Here is a 25,213-nt window from a genome sequence, read left to right as displayed (position 1 = left end):
ACTATCGTCGTGCGAAGCGAGCCAGGAAGGGCGCACGACTCCGTGTGAAACCACTGTAGAAGACAATCCTCGACCGATATCTCCAGCACCCACGATCCTTGCTCCACAAGAACCCACTAAACATCGTGAACTGATATTCCTGGTATACAAACCAACTGAGAACGAACGCATTTTCACATGACGTCACGTGAAAAGACTGGTCGTGTCATGAGTCGTGCTGATGATACCGGAAACACCAGGACAGGATGCTGCGCACGTCTTTGTTTTTCGAGAGTTTTTTCGGGGATTGTTTAATGTCGCCTAAACCCAAGCTCGAAGAACAGCTCTGGGCAAAGAGAAGGCACATGTGGCTAAATAGTTGACACATCTGCGGAAGACATCTGTTTGCTATTCTTCGCGAGGATTACTGCCGGTGCAGTGCTCCGGAGAACTCTGCATAGGCAGCGCACACGCATAAGTGTCTTCTGGTTAACCAAAACGTCAAATACCAGCAATTAAAACTATAAATTTACTGCCCACAGTTATCTCTTCTGTTTCTTTTATATCACTGTAGAGAGGTCATGTTTATAAAAAATGGACATGGGCTGAACACGTAGCACGCAGGCAGGATAACCGCTGGTCAATAGGGGAAACTGACTGGATTCTCGGAGAAGGCATACGCACGAAGGGGAGACAGAAAGTTAGGTCTGACTACAGTGAGCGTAGTCATGCCGATGGTGATTATACCAGGGTACTTTCCTATGTTTATTTGCTTGTTCTTGTTTTCTGTCAGCGTTTTTCCCGGTGCTGTCCACCCCTTCAGGAACTTTTGATTTCTGTTCTTCGTGAATGCATGTCTTCTTCATTTTTTGTGAGTATCGTACGATAAGTTTCTGGTTTATGGTGTGGTCCCTTAATTGCTCGTGTACTGATAGCCTCAATGTTTGGTTCTATCGTGCTGTTCACATCCATCAGGGATGCCTTCTTTGTTGTCACATTGTCGCAAAATCGCAGGTTCGTGCGCTGCTGGAGGCAAGTTGTCATTTCATTCACATTACAGACTTCTCACTTATTCCACATTCGCTACAATAGAGTTAAAGGACTACAAAGAACAGTCCCCATGCCTTAATTCACTATTGCCTTTATTTGGGTTTTTGTGAGATTGTTTGAAACAAAAAAACAAGACCTTAGATTCTCTTCTGTCGTTCACAGCCATGTTTTCATATCTTCTCCAGGTATGCCACGGTGTCAGGGATGAAACACACAGCTTGACCGACAGTGCTGAACAAAATGAGAGGAGTGCTCAACATGTACAAGCTAAAAGAGACTCCATCGATATCCCCAAGAAATCATGCACAAACTGTTTTCCCATTCGTTTAAAGCGAATCCGACGCAGGGCTAAGCGAATCTTTCACTTCTGAGCTTTTTTACGAAACTATAAAATGCTTTAGGGTACCATCTGAGTTGCCATCAGAAGCAGTCCTTGGGGTGGACATTATGACACCTTTATCTCTATTAAGAAAATAAGGATGGACGTTTTTCTAAGGATTCGCAACTAATTGGCCCTTCTTACTGTGATCTTGATGTCTATCTTTCAGTACCTCTAATTTTGATAAACATGCCACTTCATTTGAACACATTTCTTCTCAGTGTGTGTTGATGTCACCATGGTCACACCCTGAACCTTGAAGTCAAACGATAGTCCTGAAAAGAACTGCTGCCTCCTCACGTATTCCAGCCATTTGTTTTTGTAAATTTTGAGAATTCAGTGCCCTAATTTTCAATCGTAATATGATGGTCCACAGTTTCAAAGGTTCAAACCGTCACTTAGAGATCACCATTATCATCACCACACTATCCCACCTCCGATGCAAGAAAACGAACCCTAACCCACCCTGACCTGCGTGAGCTCACTGCATTTTATCTGACATTACCCTAAGCTAACAGAAATTTACTCATTCCTCTTCCTGGAGCGTGATTTATATTCATTGCCACCCATTTCTTTACTCTAAATGATCGTCGGTCATCTGTTTTTTCTGCATGACGTGTGTGCCCAGGTTGATTTCTTTTCGTTTTAAAAAAAAAACCTACAACTGATTCTTCTTCAGCCCAGCTTTTTCTGGTACGTAGCGTTCGTAGCTGCCACAGTTCGTCTCGAAAACACGTAGTTCTTTTTAAAGCAGTATTTTTTTTTTATCTGAAAGGTTCCGAATACGGATGAGTCCTTTCATCCAGTAATGCTGAGAATTGATAGCGATGCCGGTAGCCTTCCTGGCAACTTGTGCTTGCTTTCGTTGTTCCGCTTTCACAGCATTTCCTGTAGCTATGCTTGGCTACGTTTATTCTGAACCTTACAATTATCTTCGAAAGTAACAAGCTGTAAAAATGAGACGATGTGGCTTCACACGGCTTCTCGGTGTTTGTACCGCGTTGCGTGCACCTACGCCCAAGCTTGTTGCACCTGTGTCGTGGATGACTTGTCCCGTCATTGTTACCTTTTCGACACACTAGCCAAGCCAAGTCACCAAAAACGTCACTGCGCATATACGCGACCGTGCCTATTAGCAGTACACGTCATTTTTTTAGTCAAACTGTAGAGAGAAAAACCACGTCACTCGAAAATTTTAGCGACACAAAAACTGTTTCATGAGCACGCAGGTAAGCTGCTCAAGACACGCAGACGAGCATCTATGGGATAATTACGTCATGAGAAGAAGATAGCGCTAATCTGTTGCGTAACACTAACGCAGGCCCATATGCAAGTTTTTGTAGAGTAATATAGCTTTTAGTACAAAAAAAGCAAAGAGTATTTCAATATTAACACGAAAATTGTTGACCGTGTACACTAGCTTATGGTCACATTACAGGGCACATCAGATATTTGAGGTTTCTTTTACCAGCCGGTACCGCAGACCATTCTTGCGATTCTCAATGAGGAAAAAAAAAACATAAATCTACTTTTCATGACAAAAACAGAGTTGCTTTGAGTCGCAATGTGGGACAATCTTTCCATCCATCCAGTCATCTCCCTTCAGGCTCTGGGCAATTGTCAGTCGCTTTATTGTCATATAGAAAATTGGCTACCCTTCTTTGATCTCTAATATGCTATGCTGTTTTTCTATCTTAATCATTTGAATCAGAGACGAGAAGAACAAAGTGTTTTAGTGCCGGAGTATTACAAACTCTTTATCGCACTTAATAAAATGTATTGTACTGCATTTTTGTCTCCTCATTGTGTGCACATGTTTTATATGTTTTTCCACACTTCCAGTGAGTTTCAGAAACGGCCTGCCTACTGGGCGAACAGCGTCTGAATGCATGTCATAATACTTCTGGCTATAAGTGTAAAGGAGGCTTTATTTTTTCATTCTGCGATTTCAGTTGACGTGAACTGACGCTAACACCATAGCGCCAACCACATCCCCTGAGAAGTATTAAACAGTTAAAAAAACGCTAACACAGACAGGTGCTGAGATACAAATATAAGCAGATTTACCATATAACTAGCTTGCAAATCAACCTTTACTCGATCTTAGTGGAAAACGCTCTCGCAGTTTTGAGCGAAAGCATCGTGTCGAGCATGTAATGCTACAGCTACAGAGTAGTACAAGACGATATTTGCACGCTGAGCTTGTCGGTGCATTATACAAAGTACTATTGACTTTTTTCATCCAACGCATGACTGAACACCCATACAAAAACACACACAGTCAAACGAAAGTATTTACAGTTACCGCTTTCAACAATTACCTGAATGGTAAAGCTATGAATACTTTGTTGTTCTTTTGTCCCATTTCAGATGCGCTTAGTGAACGGCACCTTTATTCGTTATCAGAAGATCCTAATATTCATAAGTTCCCACAGTCACACAATTAAAGTTCGGTTTAAATGTTACCTAAGCGCATATTTGGCTGTATTCTATTTTTATCAGGCCCCGCCGCGGTGGTCTAGTGGCTAAGGTACTCGGCTACTGACCCGCAGGTCGCGGGATTGAATCCCGGCTGCGGCGGCTGCTTTTACACACGCTAACACAGACAGGTGCTGAGATACAAATATAAGCAGATTTACCATATAACTAGCTTGCAAATCAACCTTTACTCGATCTTAGTGGAAAACGCTCTCGCAGTTTTGAGCGAAAGCATCGTGTCGAGCATGTAATGCTACAGCTACAGAGTAGTACAAGACGATATTTGCACGCTGAGCTTGTCGGTGCATTATACAAAGTACTATTGACTTTTTTCATCCAACGCATGACTGAACACCCATACAAAAACACACACAGTCAAACGAAAGTATTTACAGTTACCGCTTTCAACAATTACCTGAATGGTAAAGCTATGAATACTTTGTTGTTCTTTTGTCCCATTTCAGATGCGCTTAGTGAACGGCACCTTTATTCGTTATCAGAAGATCCTAATATTCATAAGTTCCCACAGTCACACAATTAAAGTTCGGTTTAAATGTTACCTAAGCGCATATTTGGCTGTATTCTATTTTTATCAGGCCCCGCCGCGGTGGTCTAGTGGCTAAGGTACTCGGCTACTGACCCGCAGGTCGCGGGATTGAATCCCGGCTGCGGCGGCTGCTTTTACGATGGAGGCGGAATTGTTGTAGGCCCGTGTTCTCAGATTTGGGTGCACGTTAAAGAACCCCAGGTGGTCAAAATTTCCACAGCCCTCCACTACGGCGCCTGTCATAATCATATGGTGGTTTTGGGACATTAAACCCCACATATCAATCAATCCAATCAATCAATCAATCTATTTTTATCTGAAATTAGAAAATACTTTGTGTTGCTAGAGTCATCGTTTCGATTAGCGGACTTGTCTTCTTCAAGGCCCAGAAACATCGTGAAACATCGTGTATCCGGCTACACCGTTAAACACACATGTCAGATACTCCAGTCCGCTGGTCGTGAGGTTGACTCCATGAACTCTCCATCTCTTCCAGCTTACTTCTTACAACTATTCTCTTTATTTTTGTACCCTAATTTGTGTGCTTATCTTGATTACCAGACGGAGGAAAGTGGGACGTCATCCACCGCTTCGACTTGGCTTTCTTGGGTGAGTATTTCTCGTAATAATGAAAGGTACTTTGTCTTCGTATGCCTTCTCTAAGCCCCACTAGAGGGCCCTGGTGGGGGATGAGGGAGAAGTGCGGTGCTGTGGAGCAGTGGGTAATCTGCTCGGCTGCAGATCTGTGTTCGCGGGATAGATCTCGGCCACATCGGTGAACGTGGTTGGTGAACTGTCATGAAAAAAAATTCTCCCGCCTCTCCGAAGGGAATCGTAGGGAAATGCAAGTGCATTTCTTGCGCCGAGATAGGGTACCATTGTCGTCAGACATTCGCCTTCAGCGGCTTCTGCCATCGCCTTGAGAGGCACTCTGCCAGCGAATGGTCGAAAGTGAGAAACGAGTGGACAGGAAAGTGGGGCGCTAGCGTTCTCGCCTCGGCGTTGGTGTTTCAAAGCGGCGTTTCTAGCACACATTTCGGGATGTTCTTAAGAGGTGCCTTGCCAGCGTACGCTCGAGAGTGAGGCGCGAGAGGATGAGACAGTGGAGTGCAGGGAGGAGAGAGATTTAACGGCGGGAGAAGGAGCGGCGAAGCACTGCACCAACCCTCTCGCTCCACGTGCTTCGGTTTCTAGGGGCAAGCGCGTGCGCCCGCAGCTGTTGCTATGGGAGCGAGAGTGAGAGGGGAGAGACACCGGCACGGAAAACGCCGGATGCCTGACATATGCCACCTGAGAAATTCATTCATATTTAAAATGTTGCACCGGCTTGCACAGCGCAGCCTCGCCGATGCCGGTTCTCACTATATAGCCGCCATACCCATGTTGACTGCACAATCACAGTTTTCTTTAATTGATTGTACGAAACTCTATGACCAAAGTCCTCTTAGTGTTGCCCGTAATAAAAGACTTTTCGAGGGTTAGCTTGAACAAAGGATATAGTGGTTTTGGGACGTTAAACCCCACATATCAATCAGCTTGAACAAAGGAGGTTACTTGTCTTCGACAGCATTCACATTGTCTGCAATAAACAGTTAATTTGGTTGTTTCTTTTTTTGCAGGTATCACTGAGTCGAATATGTGATGGGGTCGCAGAATACATCCATCTGCCACAACTTCCCCCGTTCGTTCAGGAAACCCTCTTCGGCTACCTTTCTTGAGGAGGTCACTACAACGCGCCCGCGAAGACGAGTGCTCCAGCCATCTTGTTCAAGTTGTCCACGTAGGCAACCGGATTGTGCTATGAGCTAGCAAGGAAGTATTACACGTCATCCACGAACATTTGGCGGATATTGTTTGCTACGTGCCCTCTACGAATCACTGCTTAAAAAAACACATTATACAACGTCAGCAAATCTGGTGTTTTCATTAAATTTCTTTCCGTGGGCCAGGTCTGTGTGAATCTAGTGGGTCTAGGAGGGTAAGCATGCCTTCTTATGTGAATGTATATATTTAGTGAATGCGAAAGCTATGCGTCAACAGATGACCAAGACGAAGGTGGACTCATGTGTTTATTGTGGGGAAAGACACCATTAAGGAGCATTAACGAGCCCCTGATATTGCAAAGTGCATGTGCCAACGGAATTATTAAAATGAGTGCTCAAGGAAACTGCATTAACGAAAGATTCACTCCCGCAACTGCAGTAACTTGCAAAGCATGATTCATCAATAAAATCTAATTAGTTGACACTCAGGTTCAAGGCAAGCAAGGCTACGTGGACGAGACGTTATAGCGGTTAAGTCAGTGGACCGTGGCGCAACCCGAATAGAGACGAAAATAGACATGGCACAGCTGGCGGCGCATGCTCATGTTGGCCAATGATGAGAAAGTTGTGCGCTTTTACCGGCATAGTGCAACTAAGGAACGTGGAGAGGCCTCGAAAGTATCAATGTGAATAGAGACAGGGAAAGCGAGATTGTTCAAAAGCAGAAAACGTGTCCTAGGACCATGATTCCAAAGGAGAGCGTGAACGTCTTCAGTAGATCAGGCTTAGGAAGCGTTCAGCTGGTTTTTAAAGCGAAACAAGAATGCAACATCGCCAGTTATTTATCTTCGTATGAACGTTGCACCTTAGAATATTCAATTGATTATGTGAACACGGCTAGGATGTACATAAACATCTGCACTCGGTGATGTCATGTACAAGGTGACTGTTCATTTTCTAAGAAGTTGGGTGATCACGGAGAAATATTAAGTATCAACAATATGCTGACACGACGCACCACAGATAATCAGTAAGTATGCGTATAGACTTAGAAAACCTGTGCGCTGTTACACCGCGGAGCCGCCACCGCCCATTTTCGCTCACGCCGTTCGCACCGGCACGCAAGTTTCCGGGAGAGACGATGACGCCGCCGCCGCGCAAAATTGCAGTGCGCTCCTGTTTGCCCTATTTAAATCTGAGCGGGAAATCTAAGCATAAAATACATCACTTCACCTTCCTTTCTGCAGCTTTAAAATTTTTCAGAGCGGCGTTTGCGGTGTCTTTACTGCTCTTTTGTGTACGTGGTAAACGACAACGTAAACGGCAACGTAGCGCCGCCGCGGTGGTGTAGTGGCTAAGGTACTCGGCTGCTGCCCTGCCACAGTGGTCTAGTGGCTAAGGTACTCGGCTGCTGACCCACATGTCGCGGGATCGAATTCTGGCTGCAGCGGCTGCATTCCCGATGGAGGTGAGAACTCTATAAGCTCGTGCACTCAGATTTGGGTGCACGGTAAAGAACCCCAGGTGGTCAAAATTTCCGAAGCCGTCCTTACGGCGTCTCTCATATTCATATGGTGGTTTCAGGACGTTAAAGCCCACATATCGATAAATCAATAAACAGCGGCGGTGCCAATCCAGTCTCTAAACTGAGAGGAAACGCGAACCGACGCGCAACGAAAACATCGAGCTGACGAAGCCATGGCTACAAGGCAACGTGAGGCCGAATCGAAACAAACGCCGAGCCGAGGACTGTGAAACTGGCGCAACGCGAAGCTGAAACGCAACGCAAACGCCTAGCACTGAATCCCGGAGCGACTATAGTAAAGCGAATCTTCGGCCATGACATCGAAGCGTTGGAGACAACTACAACGATCGGCAACTGACCGAGCGCTCACAGGTTCAAGCGAGACTTTCTCGAACGGCAGTTCAGATACATCTGCAGTGCGTGCGACCAGCTTTGGCTCGACCACCTCAACCGGGTAGGTAGCAGCCAAAAAAAAATAAAATCCTAACGCCACCGTTGGTGGGCTACAAAAAGAGTGTCTTCTACTTGCAAAGAAGCGCTAACATCTGGCAAAGTTTCCACAGTGAGCATGACGCACAGCTACTGCTACCCACCAAATCATGAACACCTATACGAACTGAGGGCGGCTGAAGAGCGGATCATCGCGCCTCACATGCCACTTTCATGCATTCGACGCCTGACGCATGGCAACGACCAATACGGAATCAAGTGCCAGGTATTCGGAACGTAGACATGAGATTAGATGGTGTAATTTTTCACTAAAGGAAATATTGCGAGGATGCGAATCAGCGTTGGGTGTTCACTTTGTAGTGCATGCATACACACATGGTAATACAGACAATGAAGAGGGGTAACTTAAGCGGTACACAACATATACACAACTCCACACACATATGAAACATGCACGGAAACATACAAATGGAACTACAATAAAAGCACAAGTCAACATCAAGCGCTCCTTTACATCCCCACATGGTTGGTTCCCTTTAGTGAAAGATGGTTTTGTTTCTTACAACATTTTTGTTACGACCTTTAGTTATTAACTGCTGTGGTATTAACTGTTACCAAGTGCTGTGAGTAGTGAAGGGGAGGTAACAGTCGTTACCTTTGCCGTTGCTAACTTTGAGGTAGCAACATGGGTGACAATCACTTACTACCTTGATGTTAGAAAATACTACTACCTTTTTTGAGAATAAATATTAACAAGTAACTATGGTGAGTTCTCGCTATGTTCTTTCTCCAATTCAATTGTTATGAAAACCAATTCGTTCGTTTTATATTGCCACTGCGCAATAAAGCCCATTTCACCTCTTCGCGGTGCTTCGAAGTGCTACCTCAAGAGCTCTGGGCTGAGTACTCTCCGAAAGATTGCGGCACATACCGCGCGAGTTGTCCAAGGCTCCGCTATTGCACTCCGGCGGACACATTCCTGCCCCACCTTTGCACGACTGATAAGAAGCTCCCGCAAAAAAACGTACGTCGCACTTTCACACAAAAGCGACGATGCTACTGAGCCTTGCAGACCGGTGGTGCTGTACGAATGGCTTATCGATGGTGTCTGATTCAACTTGTGCTTTTATTCGTTATTGCCGCAGGGAATTCACATGATAACGAGACCACTACGCATACCGTGAGTGCACGTCTTAAATCTTAATAATGTGCGTCCTGTGTGGTTTCGGGAAATTAGAAGGCGAATTCTTTCATCTCTTCAAACTTCTTGCTGGCCCTGTCGATTTGTACATGTGTTGGTAACTATAGCGTTAACAACGAATATGAACTTGAAATGGTCATGCTCTCTTTAACCTTACTTACACTTTGCTTTCACATTTAGTGTTAAACGCTGTGATCATTGATTCAGTTGGTCTGCCACGGTTGTGTGATGATTACTGGGCTCAACTGCCGGCACGTGAGTCATGGGATAGAACTCCACCAAGGCGGTAGTATTTTGATGAGGGTGAAATTTTGGAATTTACTGTATGGTGTGATATCATTGCACGTTAAAGAACACCAGATGGTACAAAAGTATTATAATCCTGCACAACAGCGTGCCTCAGAATGATATAATGGTTTTGAGACGCTAAACACAGATTCATGTTTTTTAATATCGACTCTGCTTAGACTAAACAATTCCTTCACATGATTCGCTACGTTAGCGCCCCATGTTGAAACATCATCTTCTTTCGTACAGAGCTTGAATTTATGTGAACAGTGTTTATATATTCGTCCTACTGATAAAATATGGACAGTTCCTCTAATTTAAGTAGCGAGTACTCTGTCACCCATTTTGTTCATATAGTTTAAGGTGATAAAAATGCAGCTGTCATGCTGTTAAGAACTCTAATGCAACAACCAAAGGTGAGTAAATAAATTCAATCGACACCGGCAGACAACGCGATAACACTGATCGTCTCGCAAATTTCTTTTGTGGTCAGATAAGGTAGAACAAAATTCGATAAGATAATCAAATACGCGGATGTTTTCGTGGTAGTGTGTGTGACTCTCGTTCGTATATAGGTCGTTATTACAGTGTCCGCCTCTTATATTTGTCAATATTCAACATGGTGTTCAACAAGGTCTTTGATAAGGGTCTTCAATCTGATACGTTTTCAGCATTTCTTGTCTTTCTAGGGCTGCAATTAGCACAATTCAATTAATATCTAAGATCATAAGTTTGCGGGAAATTCTCACGAGCACAAGAACATGAATATGAAGTATATAGCACCGAAACGTGGGCGTGGCATGCAAGTCGGCGAATATATGATAGATTAGATTATATTTGTGGGGTTTAACGTTCCAAAACCACCATATGATTATGAGATATGCCGTAGTGGAGGGCTCCAGAAATTTTGACCACCTGGGGTTCTTTAACATGCACTCAAATCTGAGTACACGGGCCTACAGCATTTCCGCCTCCATCGCAAATGCAGCCGCCGCAGCTGGGATTTGAACCCGCGACCTGCGGGTCAGCAGCCGAGTACATTAGCCTCTAGACCACCGCGGCGGGGCGACGAATATATGAGGAAACAAGGTGTTCAAATATTCATAACATTTGATATCTCTGTTAGAACGTCAATGTTTGTATGCTTATTTAAATGTTAACTTGTGAGTTCAGAACCCCCTTGTCGAAAACAATTTATTTTTCGTCCACATTAGTTTCTTTTCAATTCAAGTGAGAATAATTACACTAGTGCTTAGCAACCACTAATTGTGTCCAGTATGCCTTATTGAAATTCATGTATATCAATTTCATTAGTCCTGCAGAATGCAGGAGAACCAGCACTTCGGAAATTTTCTGTATACCTATATGCTTACGTGTGTTATAGCTATTTTCATAAGTTTGTTGAGACAGCACATGTTTGTGTGTTTATAACTCTTACTCGTATAAAACGTGAAAACTCCCACTGTATTTCTTTTTATCAGAGCTGGAACATTTCTTCCTCCTATGGGGGTGTTATTACTATATGGTCATGAGATTTATTAGTGTTCTTGTCCATCAATACCTGGTGAGAGATATAGAAAATACTTTCTTTAATTATCCGGTGGACGACTATCTTAGCTCTCCCATCAATACGTGATATTTATTTTCTTCCACTAATATGCTTTTCGCAATTAGCGAACTTGTTCACTTTTGCACAAATAGTGATTATTTCTTATATTTGGCTTGCTTCTATATACACCGTGCCCCTACTTTTTTTACCTATGTATGGTGTGTCGTTATACGTGTGAATTCACTGCTCTGTATTTTCCTACTTCTCATGGAATATTCCGTATAAGCAAGCGATTCCAGAAACAGTGAAGTCGCCGACTTTAGTGCTTTGTCAAAGTTGTCTTCACTCCTTCACCAAATAAAATCCAATTCTAGTTTTGGTTAAAATAGAGCATTTTCGGGTGCCTCAGATTCTAGGCTTTTTTTTTACTTAGATATTCAGGGAACCTCATACTCTGCAAAGTCTTTATACACCACATAACGTATACGTACATACGGCTTCTAAATTCTCATTTTTTTTCTTGGATAAGATAGCCAGTTTTAATGTCACCTACCTCACCCTGTTTTTTCATACGTGCCTAAAAGAAATACAGATACTGTTTTCGCGAGGCAAGCAGGTCGCTGCAATAGTAAGAGAACATAAAATGTTTTGGTATGCAACCTTGCAATAACAATATTCCAACTGCCTTATAACAACGCCAGATATCCACCGGACACGCTGAAGCACTGGAAGAAATCAAAACTGATCCACCATTTGAAAAAGGTAAGTTTTACACTTCTGCCCTTTACACAAATCTTTTCCTCTTTACTTGGTTTGTCTTTTAATTCACAGTAACTGCATTAGAAAACTAACCCAGCCCCAGCCCTTCATTAGGCTCTGGGTTCCGCCAGTTTAATATCAATCACTAATTACAAATAAGAAGAACAAAAACGTTTAGAGATAAATATACATATTGATTGATTCATTCATTGATTGATTGCGTACACAAATGCCACAGATATACCTCAATTGTACCTGTTGTATCTTTAATGCTTACTGTGAGCTAATTCTTAGTTACTCTACTTTTATAGTTCCCGAAATATTCCGAGACTTCAAGTACAACGTCATCAAAGGCATTGTTCTAGACTTGAAATTGGACGCACCGGACGACCTCACAACTGTGTACTCTTACACGTTAATTTGCAAACAAGACGGTACTGGGCAGCAGCATGAATTTAAAGGCGAAGCACCAGCACGGCACATCACCCTATCTCTTCAGCAGCCCCTGGCGACTTTCGAATGTTCAATAACTGCATCAACGAGCAAAGATGGTGACGTTCCTATTAACGGGTCCTCAATACCATTCACAGTTACCACTGGAGAAATTAGTGAGTAAAGCTTGAACTAGGTCTTTCTGTGTAGTTCAAAGGCTGATTCGTTTATCACAATGACAGTTTGGTTTCCTTTCATGAATATCACTGACATGTATTTGTATAGTAATAAGTATAACTAGCTTATTATGAAGCCACTCAACTCTAGCAACTGCGTTATGATTTGTTATGTTCTTTGTGCAACGCAACGCAATCCTCGTTCAGGAATGTTGACGACGGATATGATGATTATTGGAGCTAAAAGTAAGCAAGCTGGCGTTCATACCCACAACATTTTTTATCAATTTTGGTACATATTTTCTCTACAATTATTTTCTCTACATGCAACTGTTAATCTGTATGTTCAGTAATCGTGCTATAAGGTGACAGCACTCATGTTTTATGCACTACAAGTAACTCTTTCATCAAACTTCTGGTATCTCTTTCGTGTGTTGTTATGGTGGAGCAGCATTTTTTTATACTTGCATTGGTTCAAAAATGGTACATTGGGTGCAAGAGTTGTCGCAATGATTTTCTCTGTTCATATAGTAGTGCGACTTGTATGTATGTATGTATGTATGCATGTATGTATGTATGTATGTATGTATGTATGTATGTATGTATGTATGTATGTATGTATGTATGTATGTATGTATGTATGTATGTATGTATGTATGTATGTATGTATGTATGTGTGTATGTGTGTATGTATGTATGTGTGTATGTATGTATGTATGTATGTATGTATGTATGTATGTATGTATGTATGTATGTATGTATGTATGTATGTATGTATGTATGTATGTACGTATGTGTGTGTGTATGTATGTGTGTGTGTATGTATGTATGTATGTATGTATGTATGTATGTATGTATGTATGTATGTATGTATGTATGTATGTTACACGCCAAACCATATTTGACTGCGCGAAGAGTGCGTTTACCTGGGTAAACGTTGTAATTTAGTTTGAATTGACGTACTTACAGATCCTCCTAATGATGTCAAGCTTCTTGAAAGCACTTCCACGAGCCTTACGTACTCTTGGTCTACTGTAACTCCTCTGAATAGCTGGAAGGTTTCAGCAGAGCCACTTGGAAACGACAATTGTGACCTCAATGGTGATACAAATGGGCACGGAGAGATAAAAAATATGACTGTTGTACACAACATCACAGATCTCACACCGGGCTCTGAATACAACGTCTCCATTCGAAACTGTTTCGACTCTTTTTGCGGCTTGCCGGCATTCATTACAGGAGTTACCGATTTTCCAGGTGAGCAGGTTATCTGAGATTTTTTTCACTTTCTGTTTAAGAGTCTACTTTATTTGTATTTATGGCAACGCGCATAAAACTCCCGAGGACAGTTTATTACATGGCAGAATAGTGGTTACACTTTAATGGCTGACCTAGAGGTATATGTGGCTTTTAAAGTCATCATTCGCTTCTAGTAATTTAGTTCCCAGCTTCACTAATTTGTTTTGAATTGAGAATACAATTGGTTTATTGCTTTACTTAGTACACTTGAGGTGTGTCGGGGTTTTTGTTATGCGCTTCATGCTTGCTGCTTTTCTATCCCAATCGGTATTGTGTGAATCTGGAGGCTGCCACAATTCTGGACATGCGCGTCTATTAGTCGCACTCGACAGTTGGCGTTTATGCACCAATCTCTATTCTGTTGGTTAGATTTTTGTGTTATGCATTGCCGAAGAGGATTCGAGAGCCCACGTGGGACGAAGAGCGCATTTGACATCTGCTCCACCTGGTGCCGCAGTGATCCTAGCTTCTGCCGTCTGATTTTTTCAATACTCTCATTCACTTAATTTCCATCAGCTATTATCTCAGTCAATTTATCCTTATCGTAAGTAAACTTACACTCTGATATCATATACATTCAATATAACTCTCAGCTTGAGCTAGGACTGTAGAATTCGCGCTAATTGTATTTTCTAAAACAAATTTTTTTTATTTTTCGAAAACCGAGAGTAAGTTTTTGACCGGGAGTAATAGTAAGAGAAACAAGATTGCGATTTTGTGCTCACATAATTAATACATTGTCGCGTGCACTTTTCTCTTGATTTTTTATGTAGTGAGCCTTCCGATTTGTCAATGTTGGCTCTGCTAATCAGAGATGCAATAGGAATTACATGCCTGTTGGTTCCCTCTAGCAGTAAAATTGCTTTGAATAATCTGGTAATTAGAAACAAAAAAAATCATATCTGCAACCGAATACTCCGAGGCAAGAAAAATTTGCATATCCCCAAAGCAGACAGCATCATCAAGTGAGAGTTGTTTATATAGCATTTGTCCCCATTTTTTTCCATCCCCAGGACCAGTCACAGGTTTGAAGACGTCATTTGTGAATGGTACAGTTCTGAATGCTTCCTGGGACACTCCTGAAGGCTGCTGGGGCTACGATGGCTATACGGTTATATGCCGAGACCCCAATACTGGCCAAAAGCTCTCCCTAACGGCGGGCAGTGAACCCCACTTTTTGCTGCCTCTCCGCAAGCCGAAGGAGAAGTTCGAGTGTTCAATACAGCCGTTTGTTCTGAACTCGGCAGGCCAGCGCAGGAATGCTGCAACACTGGAGTTCCAAGTTTCCACGGAAGGTCTATGTGAGTCGGGTTTCGATACTGCGAGTTCCTTTTATGTCGTTGGCTTAGCGCGCAAGTTCGTCAATACCCCATAAGTATATGCTCTCTACCAGCTAGTCAAACATTTATCATCATGCACTAGCGTCACCATATGATGTCACACATGCCAAAGTTTGTGATATTGAAACATTAGTTCATATGATGACGTCATCGCACGATATTGTCACTTGATCAAAGGTTGACCGGTCACGGAGGCTGTGCAGAATTACGTGATATGCAAAAAGCTTTGTCGAATTGCACCAAACAAAAAGAAAAATAATGTGGATTTTACTTTCTATAGAGCACGCCTATGAACTTCCTGGTTCATAGTTTCCAGAAGAAAACGGCGCTAAAGAAATGGGATGGCAATGAAAGAGTGGGACAGAAATAAAATATAAAATTCATTTAGTTGTTATTGAGTGCTGGGGTTTGTATCCTTTCTACGCCCATATTTTTAGCGATGTTTTCTACGAAAATTTCTCTTCGAGTCGCGATAGACGAGTGCATAAGAAATCTTGTGAGTTATTTATGCCATAAGGAAGGTGAACACGATATATAAAAAGTAAGTGGTAAAATATTACGAGTAATTACTCGCTCGAAGTAATTCATTACATTGCAGAATTACTAGGCCACAAAATGTTTCTTTATGTTAATCGTTAGAGAAAAGAAAAACTCATTGTTCTCATAACACTACTCCTAATTATCGTTGCAGATCCTCCAAAGGATGTAGAAATCATTGAGCACACTGACACAAGTCTCACTCTTGAGTGGTATGTGGACCGTGACTCGACGACGTGGAAGCTAACTGCAGACCGCATATCGCCATCAGGCATTGAGCATGACGCGACTCAAGACAGCGGCAAAAATGGTGCTGAAATGATCACTCACAAAGTGACTAGTCTGGTCCCATGGACGCGTTACAACTTTTCCATTGTGAACTGCCACGACAACTATTGCAGTGAACCTGTCGGACTCATTGCAGCAACAGATGTAGCAGGTGAGCTCATTGAACTTTGGCAGCAGTTCAGGGGAAGATGGAAGATTGACGAGTTGAAATACTTCTGAGCATGGTGTGCCACTGCCTCAACGTTTTAACGAGTGGTTTTGTCATATTCAACGGAAGTGCTCTGAACCAGATGGCCTGCCAAAACTTTGACACCTGAGACCCCCCCCCTCCCTCTTCCCGTGTTGCCATATCCTTTCACATTAGTTTGGTGCTTTCTTCCTTCCTTTCTGTTGTTAAGTGAAGTTACAGAAACTTAAATCTTTGGAAAGTACAAGTAATCGGCCCAGTTAGCATTTTGAAATAACTAAATATTACAGTTTTTTGTGTGTTTGTACAGTTACACCAGTTACACCAGTTATAGGCTCGTATTTAGTTTACCAAGAACAGTATATATCGACATGGCTGCAGTAGACACTAAGAAGGCAGAAGTTGAGGGGAAGTTGAAAGCTTGAAATGGTGAGAGATCTTCAATAGGTGAGATATCGAATTGAAAAACAAAATCGACTAGTGGTTTTATCTTTTCAAGGCTGCTACCAGCGACCTTATCGTGTGCATTTATACGCTTCATACCCTTTCCTTCAAACAAAACAGATGAGGAGAGGGCATTGTGAATATGGTGAAATGTGGAGGCACAGTGAGAAAACAAGAAATTTGGAGTTGTGAATTACTCTATAATATACCGATGTTCAGATTTCTATACAAGTCACTTATTATCAGGTTCAAAGCAGCTAATGTCCCAGCCTGTGTCCGTCCCTCGGCGGCCGTCCACTCCCCCTCTGCGCATGCGCCAATTCTCCCCCTGTCCTCGCTTTAGTGCGATGAAATGGGGTGGAGGACGTGATAGAGCTCTGCCTCCTCTTCGTTTATCCTCTCCCGTTTATCTCTCAACCAGAGCTGTGCACTCGCACGTGCTCGCTGCGTCTTAGCAGTGCTGGGTGTTCACTTTGCGGCACACAAACGGTAAAAAACACAAAATTGGAGGGAGGTAACATAAGCGGTACACAACATATTCCCAACTCCTCCCACAAATAAAACACACCCGTAAATACAAAATATCCACTACAAGTGCAAATACAAGTGAACACCAGCTCTGCTTCGTATCCCAACACGGTTCTCTTTATTGGGAGATGACGTAATATTTGAAGTTTTACGATGCGTTCATAAATTGTTCTGTATGTATTGAAGACATGTCCATCATTCTATTAAAAGCCTCTAAGTTCCCATATCTCTAATGCTACAGTCAGGTAATGGCTTATAGATAGTGAGGCGGTTTAAGTCCTCCATTTCCTTCACCTCGAGGGCAAACTATGCACCGGTTATGCCCGAATGAAACAACATTTGTTTTTTTTATTTTATATTTCTGCCACTTTTCAACATTTGCCCTCTGCTTTGTCGTTTTTCAGCTCCATCAAAGCCTGGAAGTCTCCACTGCGTCGTTGAAAACGACGTGAACGTTCGATTTACATGGGAGAAACCAGAGAAACCCAACGGCCCTGTAGAAGGCTACAGCCTTCGCGTGCACAACCTAGACACGGAAGAAACGAGGTCATTTTCTGTTCCAGGAAATACGACAAGTATAATATTGAACTTGACGCAGGAATTCAATCGCTTCACCGCATACTTGAAGGCTTACAACGTTGCTCAGCGGAATGGAGAAAATGTCTACAGCCCCGAATCAGAAGTCGCATTCGAGACTCTCGGCGAAGGTATGTCCGTGGCACTGTTCTTGGTGGCTGGCGTTGTGAATCAGTTCTAGTATGGCACCAATGTAGCCTGCGTGCTCTTCAGTAACCGTCACACTATTTTGTACACATGTCATTGATTTTCACACCGTTAAAGAACAATGAAGTTTATTTTCAAGCTCAGTCATGAACAAGATCATTATATAACGGTAAATACAAAAGTTAATAAATGGAGCGAGCTGCTAAGTAGAACAATGTCTTGCATCTTTCATACATATTATTTTTTAATACAATAATTTGGTGCAAATCGTACCGTTTTCATTGAGTGTAGAGTTTGCAGTCTTGTGACTCAATGCTCATTGTTGGTCACTACTGTGTGAATATTGAATTATCATGAGTGTCGTACTTTGGTTGGATTTGTTTTTTGTTTCATTTATGATTTTTAAGATCTGTTGGTCTCTATGATGTTGGTTTGTTGATAGCTGCCAGATATGTTGTCTCTCCTGATTTCTTTGTATATATCTTTTTGTCTAGAATGATGTGTGAATTGTATTACAATACTACAGCCTATATCGACCATTCGTAAACAGTAAAAATAAATAAATAATAAATATAATTATAAGTGGTTAGGATACATCTACAAATTTATTGAAAAGAAAGTAAAAAACAGCTGTTTAGTAAGTCACAAATGGCAAAGGCTTATGTAATGAACAAGCAATGCCAGGTAAAGTTAGAAATTGTGGAAGCATTGTATGATGGGTCATTATTGCTACCCTAATGATTAATATTGCAATCACACTATTCAATTGTTGGGATCAAGTGGGTTCTGGAATGTAATATTTCTTAGCTTGGCTTTTGCATAGATGTTCACTTGATGATAATTTACTGGTATGTACAACCGTGTTGGAGAGATCAATTTCAGCAAATATTGCATTGAACGTACCATACCTAAGGCACCCTCTAATTAATAAAAGATCGTTATCTAGTTCAGACAACATAGCAATGTTGTATACGATTGGTCAGTGACGAAGCCACCTGCATGTGCAATATCATGAAATAATATATGTGACCGTTGCTATATTAAGATAAAAGATCTGATGAAGAGGGTGCATATTTAAATTGCAGTAAAATGGTGTCGCATTTCATAACGAATAGCTGAAAATCATAAGACAAAGTGCAAGACATGTTCGCTCATAACATGAAAGAAATTAGACAAGCCAATATATCTGCGAAGTTGTTATACAGACTATAAATAAACGCCACTATTGCCACACGATCATGCACTCTGTTTGCGATAAAATGCGAAATCAGTGGTACTTTGCAGGCCCTATGCCTTCACGCCCCAAAGCGGTAAACGTAACAGATCACGGAGCCAAGCTCTCTTGGGAATGGCCTCAGGATCCGAGGCACCACATCACACGTTTCACCGTAACAGTCGATGGCCAGCAGACCGTGCAAACTACGGAGCCTCAGCTGACTCTCGACAAACTTGCCGCATGGAAGCCCTACAAAATAGGTGTCGCCTCTTGCGTAAACGAGACCTATTGTGGTCAGAAAGGCACGCTGCTGGTACATACAGACATCGGTGGTGAGTAACTGTTAACCTAATAATTCGAATTGAACGGCGCAGTTAACAAGAGAGAAGTGCTCGACATGGACAAAGCCTAACCATTGGGCTGAATAACTGAAAAGTGAAAATAGCCCCACCAGATCTGAATTATGAGCCTGTCTGCTAATGTGAAATTGCAGAACATATTTAAGATGCTAGGCATAAAACTATGAGAAAAAAGTGAAAGAATGTGCTGTTCTTTGTGAGTATTAGTCAATTTAATTACGGTGTAAATAACTATTCATTCATTGTGCAGTTGCTATTATATTAGTTTGACATAAAAACAATAAAACTGTTGGGTCGAAGTGTGTTCGCAATGCGTTTTTTTTTTTACTTTGATCGTTTTAAGCAAAAAAAAAAAAAACTTGTCTTCGACGTTGGTACAGCAATGCGGCCCGTCGAATGACCCCTCGAACGTCGTTTGGCCTTCACCAAAGCGACGGGCTTCTGTCATACGGAGCACATTAGTGTCATGTCTGAACTCGCTGAGTATGCACAATGTTCACTCAATCCTATGAGCAATTCGTCTTGCTTTTTTTTTTTTGGGGGGGGGGGGGGGCACTTTGTAAATGTATCAAAGACTATACAAATGAATCCAAGTAATTTTACCTCTGTTGTTTTGTAGCGCCCTCCGAACCATTGAACCTCACCGTCGATTCGTGGGGCACTCACTGGATCCTTGCACGGTGGGAGGAGCCGAATGTTCTGAACGGACCACTTAGCGGCTACAATGTGAGCTTCAGAGCCGACGCTACGCATTTCAAAGCAACGACTACTCATTTGTCGTACAACTACACGGGTGCCGTTCCAGGGACTGTGTACGAGGTGACCGTGTACGCATTCAATGAGGCGAAAGGAGTGACAAAGCATGGACCAGCCGCATCACTGATTATTTCGCGGAGAGATGACCGTAAGTGGGACATCTTGACCGGCCAAACTTTTACTCCTCACATCTACATCACGATTACTACATTACACTAGGAACAGCTTGAATCCTCGAAACATTCTTCGGTTTCATTATCTCCTGGTTCGTACTAAAAGAATCTTGCAACACTACAAGTAACCATACAATAGATTCACTAAGGGAGCTTATTGTCCCACGAATGTTTAGAATCTGACTAGTAATAGGGGAGTTACAAAAACTTGTTGCACGCCACAATCGCAATTTCTCTTCAGTCGTCCTGACAAAAACGCTGAACACTAAGTAAGGAAGGACGGCATGGAGAAAGAAATGTGTCACGTGTGCCTCGTGTCCTTGTGCACATTTACCCTCCCCCCACCTTTTTTTATTTTGAATACGTGGCCTATTCGTGCGATCGTGTGTGCACTCGTGGGTGAAAGGGTCGCGTCCTCCTGCGGTGGTCCCAATAACTACCTAGCACGCAATGCTCAAATCAGCCAATGGCTGATACAATGGCTCTGACGAGCGATATTCGAGCTTGTGGTGTCATTAGTCGAGAGAAGAGAAAGCAATTTTTTTAGCTCGCTTTGAAAATTTCTGGTGAAGACCAGGTTGCGTGCTCGGCTGAGCCATTTGACACGTACGTTCTCATGAGCCTTGCCCTTCAGTGCCGATGGGTAATGTTTTCGGACCATGCTCCAAAAGTGTTGTAGAGCCCGTTTGAGGTGGTTCCAAACAAATCAAACAATACCTCAAAATTTACTGCTTTCCTTCATTGACAAAATCATTGACAAAATTCCCTGCTTTCCTTTATTCTCTACGGCAGACTTGATGCCTTCTGATGGTATATGCGAGCCCTCATTGGTCAGCTCACCGCTTGTTTAAGGGTAGCGTGCAACGTGACACCTGCTTTAAAGAAATAAAAAAAGTCTTCAAGCTCCACTGCAATAGTGAACCTGATGGCATACAAAAGAAACCGTTAGGTTCATGACAATTATTTTATCTCGTTGAATGAAGTAGGATTTCATTGAGGTGTGGTTGAATGAAGTCGGTTGAATGAATGGGAATTAATTTGCATACAATAAGTACATGAAGTGGGAAACCTTGCGGAAGCAATAGTAGGCGTAGAGGTGAGTTGTGAGAGTCGTGGGGGAAGTGGCACATACCTGCAGCGAGATTTACCCACCTTCTGTGTGCACATACCGTTTGCGGCCTACCAAAGTACCAGGACGTGAAGCGCAGGACTTGGAAAATATGCGTGATTAAAAGAGAATCCCACACTTGTCATTGCGGCTACGAGTGGGGAACTAACCTTCGCACAATCATATTTGATAGGGTTGGACACCACGAAACCACGATATGATTATCAGAGACGCTGTAGTGGAGGGCTCCGGAATGTTTGACCACCTGGGGTTCTTCAACGTGAACCTAAATGTAAGAGCATGGGCCTAAAACATTTTCGCCATGAAAATGCGGCTGCTTAAGCCGGGATTCGACCTCGGTGGCTGCGCGTCAGCAGCCGAGTGCCTTAGCCACTGGAACACCGTGGCGGGTAACTAACCTTCCCAGGTTTGTACGCAAACAATCGCGAAGGGCGTGTTATCTGATAACAGCAGGTTCAATTTTTTCAGGCGTCTAGTCGTCTTTTCGTCCCATTTACTTTCTTCCTATTTCAGAATCAGTTACTACAACACGACAAAAATAGTATAATTGATACGCCCTATACGTTCATTGGCTTCATTACCAACTGGTTTGCGTTAGGGTTTTGTGAAACAAAAGTAAAATGAGCCCTGAAAATACTCCTCTTTGGATAAGCGTATGTGAGAATAAGTTGAAGTCTCTTCGAAAAAATTGGCTTGCTAGGGGGGCTTCCCAATTCAGAGTCTTCCTGAAGTTCCTCAAGGCAACTAAACCTAATTGATCGCCTGTAGCTATGCGGTACTGCGGATGGATACTATGAATCATATACGCTAATGCTTTCCCACGAATTCAAAAAGTCATCTTGATATCAGTTTCTGCAATGAACATAGTGCGTTCGTGATTGACGTAATCAAAGATAAGCCAGTAGTGGAAACTGACAACCACCTGTTGACAGCAAAAATCCTTTCTCCACTTTGCGGAATTCAACAAAACTCATTTTCCTAGGGCACGCAAGGAGTGCACTTCGTTACAATTTAAGAAAAATGTAAGCTCCGCCCGCAAGGCTGCCGTATTCCTGTCATTCGCCTGTGAAATGACAGTTGCGCTAGCTTGGTTCCACTCGAACATCACCTACTCTTTCTTGGTTAACGTAAACACTACGCTTAATTTAAGTGAAATGTTTGTTCTTAATACACATAGGCATTGCATTGTTCGGAGCATCGACGGCAAAATATGTGACGAAATTCATCAGGACGCTCAAGTTTGAGACCCAGAACCAGCGAAACAAGCGTGTACGCTATGTTGGGCCAGTTAGGTTGGGCCAGTTTTTGTGAGTAACAAAGCAAAAGTGTGTCTCTAGAAAAAGTCAAAAGCACTTCAATATGTTACCCAATTTTTTTAAACAAGTAGATGACGTGCCTAAATGGAGTGCTGTTGGATAGAACATTACCGAAAATTCTTTATGAGAGGGGCAGTGATCATTGTGCGCTAAGGCATAACTTTTCTTATATTCTAGCGGGTGTCAGAGGCGTATACAAGCGGTAGCACACCAGACCCGTGCCACTCCCCCCCCCCCCCCCGAATTTTTTTCACCATGGCATAGAGCCCAAAAACGACCCTTTCAGGAGGGGACCCTTCCCTCCTTCAGGAAAAAAAAAATCCTGGCTACGCGCCTGGCGGGTGTGGTGTGCTGCGTGCGTAGTAAGCGAAATATTGCTGAGCCTTCTCGTTACATTAACCTAATAATTACTTTTTACAGCTCTTAGCATGGCATCTCTTACAACAACGAGAATTCTTTTGGCTTCGCTTGGAGCTGTCACGTTAGGCCTCGTAGTGGTGTGTGTGGTGCTTCACAGGAAGTGCCCCGTAACAAGGTGAGTAAACGAGATCCATGACGGAGCTCATTAACACTGACATTAACGGTCTTACTATTGCAGTACATTTTATAGCACAGTCATTGAACATGAGCGAGAACATCCCCGAGAAGGACGTAGAAATAAACTGGTGCATACTTGAGAGTCTTTCACGTGGTACGAAAGTTTTCTTTGTTTTTCTTCATACTTATTGATACCTGTCGAGCATCATGCTATGATTGCACATTATTTTGATCTCAACATTTACACCTCGTATTTCAATGTGCATAGTTCACTTTCAAAATTTCGTTCACTATTTTATATAAAAAAACTATATGCAGGAGCATTTTTCCCGAACAAATAGTCGCTTTGGTTGTAGTTCTTCACAACACACAAGATTTCCATGAGGTTTGTAGCAAAAGATTCAGGAAGTAAGAAACTTTGACGGGTTCTCCCTTTTTTTAATGCGCAACGCTGAAAAAAACAGAATGAACACGGAACAACGAGAACAGCTGCATTCCGCATAATTTTATAAAAGGAATACTGCGTACTGTTGTAGTCGAAAAGCTCCCAGATTTCTTAAACATGGGTGTTTTTTTTTTTCAAGTAAAGAAGGCTTTCGTGTGAAAGTCGAAGTGTCGTTTCTTTTGATCTTCTAGTTTATAGCTGTACTTTCCTCCCTTCATTAGGTGTATTGTAGCAGATCACATTTCTTGAATATGTCCTTCGCATTTCTAAGGTATTTATATGGCCGAATCAAGATCACAAAAGACTTCCAGATCTGAAGTTGCAGTTTTTTGCTTTTTTTTCGTTTTTTGCTTGCAGGGAGCCGAGTTTTGAGAAGAATGTTCGGATTGAAAGGAAGCGGTGGAATTTGAGTACGGACCGACTGTGAAACGTGTGAGATTACATCGATGAATACGTGCTGCAATAAACAAGCATTAACAGTCCTTCATATTTATTAGCTGTAGTTGTTTGTGTTTTTTATTATTCTTGTTTAGCTGAGAAAGCTGGCAGTACTCAATCCCTCCATCCAGTCACTACCTTCTGAAAAGTGCCTGAACAAACCTTAGTGTGCCATCAAAGAAACATCAAACTTTCGTAATTGCGAAAGAGCAATAAGTGCACTAACAGCAGAAGCGAAAATTAACTATGACTATAACTAAAAGCTACTGAGACAAATTGTTATTGTGTCTAAAATAGCCCTTAAAGTAACGATACCTTTTAATTTTTTTTTGTTCTTTGTCACTGTTGCCCACCATCATTTCCCAAGAACAGGTTAGTGAACTATCTATGTATTCTGATTACCTGTCCTATCTTTCATTACGTTTCTCTTTTTCTCTCCTCAGCATGTGTCCGTAAATGCCAGACTTTAATATATTGCATGCTGTGGCAAATCATTATATTTCAGAAATTTACGAAGTCCAACGTGTAACCTTCATTGAAGTCCGTACAACCGATTGTAAATTACGCAAGTACTCCGCGCATGACTGCATTTTTTTGTGCAAGGCAACAGTGCGGCCGACTTCAGAAAAAATTAATATTTCTTACTTTCTCAATACTAAGAATTACTTAATAGTGCGAAAATTACCACACTGCTATTTTGTTTTCCTCGTGGTAGCATATGCAGTGCAGTGGAATTAAATTAAAGTTTACGCATATACAAATAGTTAGTCGCATCTCGTGCCTTTCAGATATACAAGAAGCTAGCAAACTTTCTTGGTAGGACGCCCTTTGGGCCAATTACTTGATGCTTTTAGTAGAATTAAAATGGTTAAAATTGCGTGATGAATAACACGAGAACAGAAAGGAAAGATCTCGACACTAC

General features: G+C 42.3%; 2 protein-coding genes across 8 annotated transcripts in view; both read left to right on the top strand.

The window, feature by feature from the left end:
- The window catches only part of LOC119164175 (uncharacterized), a 39,915-nt gene extending 33,536 nt beyond the window's left edge, over positions 1-6,379 (top strand). For 5 of the 6 annotated variants that reach the window (XM_075871167.1, XM_075871168.1, XM_075871164.1 and 2 more), the window contains one exon: positions 1,215-3,197. In XM_075871167.1, the coding sequence (XP_075727282.1) occupies positions 1,215-1,400 (186 nt within the window). In that variant the 3' untranslated portion in view covers positions 1,401-3,197. Of the gene's footprint in view, positions 1-1,214; positions 3,198-4,994; positions 5,043-6,052 lie in introns of those variants that run through there. The other variant, XM_075871165.1, reaches the window with a different exon arrangement.
- Positions 6,380-9,160: 2,781 nt separating this feature from the next.
- On the top strand, positions 9,161-24,349 carry LOC119165216 (fibronectin). 2 transcript variants are annotated; one of them, XM_075871160.1, is made up of 12 exons: positions 9,161-9,351; positions 11,911-11,971; positions 12,280-12,576; positions 13,546-13,833; positions 14,889-15,176; positions 15,907-16,191; positions 17,604-17,906; positions 19,207-19,470; positions 20,117-20,401; positions 23,292-23,406; positions 23,470-23,562; positions 24,211-24,349. In XM_075871160.1, exons 1-11 carry the CDS (start codon positions 9,262-9,264, stop codon positions 23,546-23,548), a joined length of 2,355 nt encoding a protein of 784 aa, XP_075727275.1. In that variant the 5' UTR covers positions 9,161-9,261; the 3' UTR covers positions 23,549-23,562; positions 24,211-24,349. The 2 variants fall into 2 exon arrangements, with proteins under 2 accessions (XP_075727275.1, XP_075727276.1); XM_075871161.1 differs by lacking the exon at positions 23,470-23,562 and having other exon boundaries at positions 9,163-9,351.
- Positions 24,350-25,213: the final 864 nt, after the last annotated feature.

The sequence above is a fragment of the Rhipicephalus microplus genome, chromosome 8, assembly GCF_043290135.1.
Source record: "Rhipicephalus microplus isolate Deutch F79 chromosome 8, USDA_Rmic, whole genome shotgun sequence".
NCBI lineage: Eukaryota > Metazoa > Arthropoda > Arachnida > Ixodida > Ixodidae > Rhipicephalus > Rhipicephalus microplus.
This window is presented reverse-complemented; position numbering and strand designations above follow the sequence as displayed.